Source organism: Ornithodoros turicata, chromosome 1 (genome assembly GCF_037126465.1).
Source record: "Ornithodoros turicata isolate Travis chromosome 1, ASM3712646v1, whole genome shotgun sequence".
Taxonomy (NCBI): Eukaryota; Metazoa; Arthropoda; class Arachnida; order Ixodida; family Argasidae; genus Ornithodoros; species Ornithodoros turicata.
The window spans coordinates 121,517,803-121,529,871 of record NC_088201.1 but is presented as its reverse complement, the minus strand read 5'-3'; the positions used below and the strand labels follow the sequence as shown (position 1 = coordinate 121,529,871).

The following is a 12,069-nucleotide window of genomic DNA, read 5'->3' as shown; positions in this document are numbered from 1 at the left end:
GTAGAATATACGCGACGGCATCGTGTGAGGTGCAATCAGTGTAGAAATCTTCAGTAGTAGAATGTTCCAGTATTCACAAATACAGAAAAGTCACAAAAGCTCCGTTCCTCCCCATACCGATGTGGGAAACTCAGTAAGATATCCAAGCACTGCAGCCCAGAGGTGAAGTGCTGCCGTTTTAATATGAAATGCCGCAGCAGCATTGAAAATTGAGCTCACCGAAGCATCGTTCTATGGTTACAGATACTGTAGACCTTCACTGAACAAGAGAACATATCACTTGACTGCAGTGGAACATGGCCAAAAATTAAGGCAGGATACTGCAGATCAAACTATCACGCCAAATCAGCATTGCGTCAACTTGATAAGCATTTGCAAGCTATCCGCCATGCTAGAATGCCTAGAACAATAATATGAACTGCCATAACAGCTGTTGCTAGACCAGCTAATCCTAAACGCTATATAATAATGTAATGGTACTGCGATGTTACACGTAAGGTTAGTCTCCGCAGTTTGGCGACATGTTGCACGTGCCGCAGGGTAGGGCTGCGGATAATTTAGACCACCTGCGGTTCTTTTGACGTGCGCCGGAAATCTCCGACACACGGTGCTGGAAGCAATGTTAACCTCCCCTTGAGCTCGGCTTGCCGAGGTCAAGATCGCGGGTTCGATCCCGGCCGAGGGTGGTAACGTTATCCGCACCCACCGCGCTATCTGCACACTCCGTTCGTGACACCTTGTGGTCAGTTTAATTTACTTCGATTAACTCTTCCACATTAATGATTTGTGCCACAAACATTGCCAGGAAAATATTGTTTTATACTCACGTAAGAGGGTTGAAAGCAAAGCTTTACAAAATGATAGGTCACGTGAGTCTACGGATTCAAACAGGTGAGCTGTGGTGCAAGCAACACGATGCCTGAGTAGATATAATTGGGACACGTTCCAATTGGAAGCAGTGTCAGTACCCTAACGCATCATTTGTGTTGAGGACGAAGCATCTTCAAATTCAACTTATGTTACGAATGTCCTTCTTTCCAACTTGTTATGAGGACGCTCAACGATGGCTGGATGACTGATGATGGTTGGATGACTGCACTAAACGTACATCTACCTCGTGGATTATTAGCACCGTGAAGAGATCTGAACGGTGAGTTCTTTGCACTTTCGGGGAATTCTGGTGTTTCAGTCTCTTCATTGCTTACCCACTTCCTGAAAGTAATACCATAGGGTAGGGGTTTAGGTATGATGCTGATTGATGATTAGGGGTCTTGAGGTGCATTATTGCAAGGCAGTGCACTCTCATGTTACATAGCTAACTTACAACATGCTATTTGTTGTTCATTTGTTCCATCTTTGTTGTCACATTCGATATAATTCGAGGTGATGGTTGGTTAGTTGCGTGCTATGCGGTGAAGTTCATTTTTAAGAGTGCAGGCTGCTTCCTTGGAGGCATAACTGTGTCAGAGGCCATACACCTACATGAAACTGAGCTGGAGATGTAAAACAATGCCCATGAACTGCTTGCAAGTGCAGCTGTTAACCCAACGCAGAGAACAGTGTACCACTGGTATGAAAAGTGGCGAAAGGATGCATATGGCGATGACAGAAAGCCCATTCAGAAGCTGAAGGAAAATATTTCTTTGTACAGACAAAACGGTAACCCCTGTCATGCTTATTTTAGTTTATGTTCAGTTGTTTTTGTGGTTATCATATTTTTAAACCTAGTATGTAATAATGCTACATATCATGGTTAGCGGTGTTGAATAGGAAGCACAGAATGTGTTAAAAAATATTTTGAGGGACACAGATTTGGAAGACTATCAGAAAAAAAATATGAATTTGGGAAATGTTGCCTTTTACCGCATATTCATCCGCTAATTGCACACTGAGGTAGTTTTGATAAAAATATGAGATAAATTTCATTTGGAAGTATGCCCCTTGTACAACGGTTCATCAGCAGCAGCAAAAAAAAAAAAAAAAGAAATATTGAACTCGACCAGCCCCATACTCATGCGGCATTGCCTTGCATGGCTCCTTTACCCCAAGTCTGCTGCCAAACACACATGGTAGCAGTCCAAACAGATTTACGCTGCCTGCAAAAACATTTGGTGCAAATTACCTTTCACAAGAATGGCCTTCTGCGGCAGCACAGTACACAAGGAGCACTGGTGACCAGGATGTACGTACTTCAGCGACGATAGGTCTTCACCAATTATCTAGCTCACTTCAACTGGAGGCGACACCAGCCTGCTGAGCTGGCTCCTCATATCATAATTTTTATTTTTACTAGTGTTTAGCAGGGGGTGCAGGCAAAAAGCTACGACACTGTAGCTTGGCGGAGTCTCACCCTCTCAATTACTTCACTTGGAGAGTCCGAGGCTTCTGTTATTGTTTTCTTTTGTGGTAGTTGAAAGAGTTAAGTTTTTGTGCTTTCCTTGTTTATTTCACACCCATTATTGCCTGGCACCGTAGTGTGTGTGTGTTAGTAAGCATTGTGTCCGTCATCGCTTAAACAGATTATGTTTATTCAATGGCTCGCCAGTTTCCAGTGATGACCACTAACTACTTCTACAGTAGTTTAACTATAACTACTAACTACTTCGTGATGGAGTATTTTATCTAGTAGTTCAACCACTTTTCAGGGGAGTAGTTCAAACTACTTCTTTAACTACTGCAATGTATTTTAACTACATCTATAACTACTTAACGTTGTCCATCAACACCAATCCCTTGTAGTGTTCTTGGACACCTAAATATGAATCACAAGCAGTGATAATGATATTTAAAATATACTCTTGTGCCTATGTCGCTTAATTCACACACTGTCGCAAAGTCCACTGCCTGTCTCCTGTATATTATGCGCTGTCAAAACAGCTTGCGGCGGAAATATTTTCTATGGAGTGAAAGCTTCCGCTATAAAGGTACGTACAACATACGATGGACCATGTACGAGATTTACACTCAGGCTCCTTCGTCACAGATCAATGCTCCACGCACAAATATATAAGCTAAGTTGCAGAATTATTGCACAGCCAATGAGGCTTCACTAGACAAGTATTAAAAGTGAAGATTTAGTACACATGCAAGGCACAATTGCCCTGCACCTCCGATCACATCAAACAAGTAACTCAAGGTAAAAGTCGGAAGCACAATCGTGCCGTAAAGCTTGCGGCAAAATCGGAAGTAGTTGGCGCCTGCAGTAACCTAACTACTGTAGTTACTACTTGAAATAGCAGTTTACCTAGTAGTTGCCACTACATTTCTGCAAGTAGTTGATAAACTACCTGATTGTAGTTAAAAAGTAGTTAACTAGTAGTTTAACTACATGTAGTTAACTACTGGCCATCACTGCCAATTTCCAATGGTACATCCGTAGGACCAGTGCTCCTGTTGAACTGCGCCGCAGAAGTAGGCTGTTCTCGTGAGAACCTGAAATTTGAAGGTTAATTTCTACAAGTTGTTTCTAAATAACGCAAATCGGGTTGTGCCGCTCCAGTGTGTTTGGAGGAAGCAGCGACGATGCGTTGTGGGCTGAAGCAGCCTTGCGGGGCAACGCCGGATGTGTGTGACGGTGGACAAGTTCTAAAATTATTTTGCTGCAAAAGCAGTCTTTCAAAGAAACTTTTTGGAAAAAATAATCAAGGTGTGTACTACGAAATGCAGTTGTCTCAATTTTTATCAGAACCACCTCAGTGGGCAATTGACGGCTGACTATGTGGCAAAAAGCAATATATCTGAACTTCCGATTTTTTTCCCACATACTTTTCCAAATATGCGCGCCTCAAAATATTTCTAACATGTTCTGTGCCTCCTAGGCAAGAGCGCTGAACAGTTTAAGTGGCTCTGAAAAAATTGCGTAGTTTCATAAAAAGTCAAAGAAGTTTTGAATTTTTATTTTTCTCGGGGCATCAACTATCGATCAGCCACCGACCACAAAGTGACGATTAACCTTCAGTGCGTATGGCACGAAAATGTTACGCTTTGTCATCACTGAGAAGAGATCTGGGTAGAATTTCCAAAAAAAAAAAAAGCTATTTTGTTAGATTTTTTTTTCAACAGGTTGGTCACATGTCCCTTCAAGTCCCTGTCATGTGTATTCAAGAAGCGGCCACAGAACCATTTTTTTCTGCAAGCGGGAGATCATTGGCTGCATGGGAACAATCAACCACAATTTATTTGAAAGAAGTCGGGGACAGTCTAGCGCAACATCTGGGACATGGTATGACCCAGAACATAAAGATAGAATGCAAGCGAGTCAGTGTAGTCTTTGAGGAGGCAATATTACCCAGAGTTTGGGATATGCGGAGACGGAGAACAAGAGATTTAGACGGGACAGGACTCCCGTCTGCATCTGTTGTCCTCCGTCTCTGTACATTGACTAAGTAATATTGCCTCCTTTAAGACTTGTGTACCTCCGCCAGCTAGTGATGATCATACTAGTAAATATGTAACGCCACTGTCTTCTTAGCTTGCATGAAGAGCCTGTTTATTTTTCCGTTGTTTTAAAGTGACGTTACTTATTTGTTGGCGCCTCAACCCTTCGTGACAGCTGCTCAAAAAGGAGCTCTTCATAGCATCTGGCCAAAAGTGAGCCAGGTACTTTGCCACCTCCATGTGGCTCAGACAGAGTGGCACTGGCTAACATCTGCCAAGAATGTCCGCCCAGAACAGCGGAGGCAGCTGATGTCAGCATTTCAAAAGGTTTGTTGATAAAGTGTGACGACAACCATGTTTGTGTGTAGCAGTGAGCTCAGGCTCATTGCTACGCGTTGCGATTGCTACGCATCCATCATACTAGCTAAGCTGGTCAAAGTTGTACAAAGTTGTCTGGGAGCACACAAAAATCCATTTATGACAGGGCTTACAGCTCCCCAGGGCCATTAAAAATTGGACAAATTGCATCCTAATTCCAATGGTGACGTTTGCTATGCTACTCTCTATTTTGTCTGGGTTATTCATGTAAAGATATCACCTACTTGGTAGTCCTCTGTTCTCAATTTTGTGTTTCGTTTTAACTTCAAATTCACGATCTGCACTACTCAGATACAGATGTGAAGACCTCTATCAGCAAAGGTCTACCATCAAAGCTAATGGCTGCTCAATCCCAGAGGATCCACTTTGGTCTGTCAATTAGAAAAACCATAAATTTTTAGGAAGCTGCAAAAATGCTGTACAGTCAGGGCTTGCGCGACTCATTTTATATCTTGATTATTCGTTGAATTCGATTTCAAATTATTCATATTCAATTTGTATTTGGTTTGAACTTGAAAATCTCTATTCACGCGGCCCTATTTTCTAATTGTGTCAAGGTTGCGCCGCTCAGTCTAAGTCCCACAACAGTGCTTCTAGTTGCAGTGGTGCATGCCTGTCTCCTACTCACAGCTGTGGCTGCTATTGCTAATGATGACTGAAGAAACTGGCATCGTAGAGTGGTTTTAAAAAGGCTATTGCGATACACTTGTCTGAAACTGCGAAAATGTGGTAATGCGGTAATGTAGTAAACACTCCGCGTTCCACCATTGCAATTGAACAGGAGTCAATATGGCAGCATACACGGCAAGAGTGGTGTGTCGTGCACTTTTGGATATGCACTCTGTTTCCAACAACAAATTCTTAGAAACAAGTCCAACTTGCTACTCCTATTTGAGTCGATTAGCAGAGCAACAGGAGGAAAAGAAAAAAGTAAACAATGTAGAGCAATGCTTTTCCAGAAAAGCAAAAAAAAAAAAACTCTTTGCCATATACTATTTTTTATGTTACCGTCAAATGCCATTTACAATGTGATGATCCATTTCATATCGTGTATGCTGACACTGCAGATGGCTTGGAAAAAGCAAAGGAAGAGCTCCAAGCATTGCCCCATGACTCCTACAGAGCACGTGTGCAAGCATTCTTGCAAAATGAACAGCAATGGGTGATGCTCTTTCGAAAAAGCATCTTAATGCGAGGCCCAACATGTACAAAATAATGCGCAAAAGTATTTAAGGTAAGATGCTAAATACGCAGCATAAAAAAATATCTAAAATAGAGTACAAGATACTCAAAACTGAAAGTAATTTGAGTAAAGCACTAAATACCCAAGTATTTAAGATACTCTTTAAAGTATTTTAGTATTAGCAGTAAGTGAAACGCCTATTCTGGCTGATGTGGCCGTGCAACTGAAAGGAGTAAACTTCACCTGTCATACCTAAGCACAATGTTTATTTACCAGGTATTTGTGTCAAGTAATGCTTTGTGTATTTTGGTGAACTCAAGTAAACTTTAGTGATATATTCTGAACCAAAACTTTGTAACCCCCTCCTGTATGGCAGCTTGGGTCTTTCAACTTCTGAGGCGTGTTTAATGCTTTGGTGACAAAGGAAATAAATGCCGGGATTTTCTTGTACCTAATCCCCTGGGGATTCACCTGGGAATATGAATAGGAACAGTTTTCTGATGAATGGATCGGGCTATTGACGAGCAAGGCCAGGCATGGGACCAGCTTATTGTACAGGAGGATGAATGATAGATGCGCGAATTCCCCAAAACAAAGAATGAAAAACGGGGGGAAGTTCCAGTGAGCTGAAAATCTGGACACTGCATGTCGAGGAATGAGCGTTTTGAGTACTGAGTAGCAAGTAGTGAAAGAAGTATTTTAAATGCTTTAAAAATACTTGTCACAAAAAGTATTGCATAGAGCATCAAAATACAGAAAAAAGTATACTGTATTTTGAGTACGTACGTAAGTCTGTGCGAGGCCGCAACACCAACTTTGCTGATGCTGACATGGCAGATTGGTTGGAAAGAGTCAAGTAACAGCTCCAAGCCATGCGCGTGTGCAAGCATTCTTGCAAAATGAACAGCAGTGGGTGTTGCTGATTCACAAAAGCCACAAAAGCATCCTAATGCAAGGCCATAACACCAACAACTTTGTCAATTTTCTGTCATGCCAATCCACGGCAGAAAATCTGTTACACTAAGACACCCTAGAAGCCACTGTGTTCTTTCCAAATACATGTTTATTGTACTTTCTAGGGAGTGTTATGCGAAACGAATAAGATGGGGTGAATATTGTGGTGAGCTGTGCAAACTGAAACATTCATTCTGCAGCAGACAAAACATTGAAATGCACTTGAATCTTACTATTACAGATGCCAAAGCGGGCAGACTTATGTGAAAACACAGCATGCCACATTAAAGATCCATTGCAGCTTCTGCGCTGTGAAACCTTTGCTGTGCGTTGCCACCTATCAATGCAAAACCACAACATTCAGCTTTGGATACATGAGCTGCAGTCTGGTTCTTGCTTCCAAATCATCTGAAAATGTACACATGGTGTGTACCCGTGCAGTACGAGATAATCATTTGACTTCAAGATGTGTAACTAGAAGTTTTGAGAAAAGCTGCTAAAAAATGTACAAATTACAGTATAGCTGCATTATCTGATGCAGAAAAGTAAGTTTCAGTTTCTGTACGGTCACTCGCAAAATTACCAAATGGCCCATGGTAACTGGACAAGTGCTACAACTGCCCAAGAGACCATGCTGCATAGGTTACCACAACTAAAGGCAGCTGTGAATTTTATTATTGCAAGCAGATTCCCTTTCAGTTCGCATGGCATACACATGGTAATTATTCTTATATCGGCTCTTGGATGCACACAGACGACAGAACAAAAAAGAAAAAAAAAACTTCTAGAATACTAGACTCTTCCATCCAGATACAGGGAAGGCATACATCACCACTCCCTTCCGCCCCCTCCTCTTTATTTGGAGGGGTGTGCGAAGCTTGGAATATTGCTCTCGAAACCGCACAAATTGACTACATCCTTTCAATCGTCGATTGAGGACGCAAGAATAGCAGCACTTCAATTCTCACGCCAAATGTACGTAACACAATCGAAATGAAAATAGTAGTTGCCCTTAATGTTTGGCTATACGGAATACTTTGCCCTCATTCAGAATCTCATCACAGCAAAAAGGAGTGTTCCTAGTAGTTCTACTTCCTGCGTCCATGACAGAGGCCAGGAGCGAGAAGTGCAATTAAGAAAACGCAACGAATTTCAGAATCTCTTGCGTCCTGAGCGGCCGTTGAGTTTATTGACACTTGGGTGCATCTACTGATCGTACTTGATCCGTGTGCGCTCAACACACACACAGCAAACAACACGAAACGCCACACGGAACGAAGGCTGGCCCAGAACTTTCACCACTGCAACACAGTACTACGAGTTGTAGTTCATCTCCCACATTCTTTGCTCCTGTTCCCCTGTTCCCAATTCTGTTCGCATTCCAGTTGGCAAACACACACTGACCGCCATGTTGACCGCGGTAGCGGCTGCGTCCGTTTCTGGCTCCCGGAGGTTTTCAGGCTGGCGCAGCGCCAACCAATAGCGATGCAGCGCATTCTCCTATGCGTATACTAGCCTACGTTACGGAATTACGCGCCCAGCGAATGAGCTACTTCACGACGTTCCCTCGTTCTTCGATACGCTCTCTCCAAGAGTGGATGATTTTTCTAACATGTGCAGAACAGGGGCATCGGCTGCTCTCGTCGTTCTACCGCAGGAGCTCATTTTATTCGTGTAAGACGCGCCGCAGTCCAAAAATAAAAACTTGAGGATCACCTCAGCGCTCCTTTAACTTAAGAGTACCAGTATAATTTCGTAGCACATGACAAGTAGAACTGTCGAGAAACGTTTGTAAGCTATATATGTTCTTACCTTTAGCCGGCTTTTTCGGGTGATCTGGAACGAGCAAAAGTGGGCAACATTGCCTTGATCAGAGTTCATTTACTTCACGTCTCGCTAACAGTCAATACAGAACTCTCAAAAGTGTCGAACCATCCATGTGGGTATAGCGTGTAGAAACGGTAAAAGTTGCTTACCGAGAACCATAAGACTTCTAAAGAAATATGCTCTATTGACACGCAAATTCCATCTCTACGAAATTATACCCGTTTAACACACCAAAATGAATGACACCGAACGTCATTTGTTTGCATTGCATCGAGTGATACGAAGAAGACGAATGTCCACCAGAGCCGAGCATATGAAGATATATACAGGCACACTCACTATGTTTTTACTTCTTTTTCTCGAAACTAGCGAAACATTAGATTATTTCACAAAACCGTTGCGCTCCGGACGACGCTCCGTTGGACAAGTATCAAGCGAAGACGAGTGTCAACAAGCGAGAATCACACGGGCGTGGGAGTGACTGGGAAGGAGGGTGGTTCTCCCGCATGTCAAAAGTTACTAAATTCGTGATAAAATGCTGCAGTTCAACTTTTCGTTGGTGTTTAATTTCTCCTAACGGTTTATCGACGTTGTTTTTGGTACCTCTCTGCTGACGAAGGTACGCAGTCGATGCGAGAGGGAAAAGTGAATCCGTTCCTGGATTCACCACGTAATAGCGATGAGCCATTCGCTGGGCCATTCGTATGTACCGCAATTTAGTTTCACCGTGTGACACGGAAGGACTGTCGTTCAGTGCGAATGCAGTCGCTGGGAATGACATTAAATTTGCCGTATGAGAGGGGTATTACTTTTAGGTTAGCACTGTTGAGTTCCAATGTTTTATATTGACGTTTCATGACCAGAATTCAGGGAATTCTGATGCGGGTTTTGTCTGATAGCAGAACGACATATAAGAAAATCAACTTAAAAGATAAGCACGACGTAAGGATAAAAGAAGACGGAAAGAGGAGCGGGAAGACGACAGAGGGAATTTGTACATCAGATATCGACAGATACTGACCGCGAGACAGCCTACAGCAGACAAAGCCTGGGGAGACTGCAAGAGCGCACACGTCGAACGCAGAGTGAAACTGAGGTGAACCAGCTCTGGAAACTTTTACGAAGCTTTTCCGTTGCTGTACTGCTGTTTAGAAGTATGAGCTACAACTCAGGGCGTGTGGAATGCGGTGATTGGCTCGCGTAAATCAGGGCCTGATTCACGATGACAAAATGTCGCTCGAAACAACTACTTTATTTAAAGATAATGAATGTGGAGTTTCATCGCCAGGGGCGATACTGTACCCCGTTGCTGGTGGTGATGTGCGGAATGAAATAATGAGCACCTTCACAATAAGGATCCTATTGTGTTCGCAAAGGTCAAAAGAGCTGTGAGCGCAGAGTAAGCGAGAGTAAGCTGACTAAGTGACCCGGAGAGTGCGGTTCGGGAAGGTTCGAAGTGTGAATGTGTGAAAGGTTGGTAGTGCAGTAGTTAAGAAGAATGTGCTCCAGATCCTCTAGAGCACGGTAATGAGAGCATCGGGGGGGGGGGGGGGTCAACTTTTCGCAAGCGGTAACGTCACTGAGGTGTGAAAGCCACATCGAATCGCATTCGATACATTACTGCAATATATTGACGAGAGGTGTTTCGTGGCATGCGGAAAGCGAGCGTTGGATCAACTCAGCTCGGAATAGAGGAGGGGACGGAGGAGAATGTTGGTTGTCCATTGGCGGGAAGCCATTGGTGTCACGAGGCGTCGCAAAATGGAACGACGCTCTCCTCGCAGCAGCACAATACCGGTCCGCTTCCGATACAAGAGGGCTGCTTCTGCGGCGCTATCCTCCTGCTCATTCCCCACCGAACCACAATGGGCTGGAACCCACTGGAGAACCTGCCTATGGCCTGCTTCGTACACATTGTGGTAAGGAAGCCAGCGTTGTGGCTCGGTTTCATTAAAGGTTCCCTAAACTGAGGACTAGTCCACGAATTTTTGTACAGACTGTTAGCGACGTAACCTGAATTCTATAATGTTAGCTAGTCTTGATAAAGATGAGGTAAGAATCACTGGCGTCCAAAGACGTTTGTCGTTTGTTGAGATATTAGTTTTAGTATATCGTACTCTGTCGCCTTTGCGTACGTAAGGGATAGCGTGGTGGTTTTGCGCTACGCGCAAAGCTCTTTTCTCTGCGCTTGCGCAGAACCACCAGCGCTGCCCCTTACGTACGCAAAGGCGATAGCGTACGGCACACTAAATCTTCCTAGTAATGTGCGTTAGAGGGACTGCACCAGCGTTATACTGCAAAAGTTGGGATTAACTGTGTAAGAAAAATAGTAAAAATAGTGACGAATGCCACATGTCTCCACAATTTTCTCAGCTGCGGTGTATTCCAGAAATTACCCCACATTATAATAGCAAGTGTTAGTATACCGGCAAACGTCACCGTTAACTTGCTGTGCCTTCCGGAACCAATGACAGATACAGCGGGACTCATAATCGTATTGGTTGATAGGGTGTGGTAGACGCGGTAGCCTACTGTGCTCCCGGTAGCAGTCACACTCACACTCAGTAATAGAGAGTTTTAGGCTTTTAGTGCATGTACGCTATCGACTGTACGTACGAAAGGGGATAGCGTTGATGATTCTGCGCACGCCCGCAACAGAAAGAGCTTCGCGCAGTGCGCAGAACTACCAGCGCTATTCCTTCCGTTCGCAAAGGCTATAGCGTACGATGTACTAAAACTATTGAAAAGCAGCTATACCCTATGCGCTACAAAACGAATTCGGCCAACGACGCCAGGCACTTTTGACTCTATTTTCATCGTATCATGTACTTAAGTTTTTTCTTGGCATCATCATGAGTAACAACAACAACTTTATTTCGAGATGGTGAATGGGGAGTTTCATCGCCGGGGGCGATACTCTACCCCATTGCAGGTGGTGATGCGGGGAATGAAATAATGAGCGTCTTCACAATATGGATCGAAGTGACATTGCAATGCTATTTGCAGGATGTTATCGCGAACGATGGTGATAGGATTGTAGGGATCAACGGACGTCATATCAAAGTTTCGTTTCATCGTACCAAGAGTGAAGTCACGCAAACGCCCACGATGTTTCTCGCAGATGGAGTGGAAATTGGAGCACTAGGTACGTTGGATTAGGCCTGCACTGTCTGAACCAGTTCGGGTGGTGCTGCACTCGCTGGTTCGTTTCACCAGTGCAGCCGAGCGCCCCCTGCACCGTCCAGTTCGTTTCAAACCAGTGCACGCGAAGTGTAGCCCTAGTGTAAGGAAACTCTGCACTCCCGCAGGGGCAGTTCAACGGTAGTGCAGAGTAATGGCGGCAATGGCAG

General features: G+C 43.9%; 1 protein-coding gene across 1 annotated transcript in view; it reads right to left on the bottom strand.

Moving 5' to 3' along the window:
- The window catches only part of LOC135368526 (uncharacterized), a 129,200-nt gene that overhangs the window by 101,940 nt on the left and 15,191 nt on the right, over positions 1–12,069 (bottom strand). Inside the window, exon 3 of the mRNA XM_064601888.1 lies at positions 8,705–8,728. Within this exon, the coding sequence (XP_064457958.1) occupies positions 8,705–8,728 (24 nt within the window). The remainder of the gene's footprint in view (positions 1–8,704; positions 8,729–12,069) is intronic.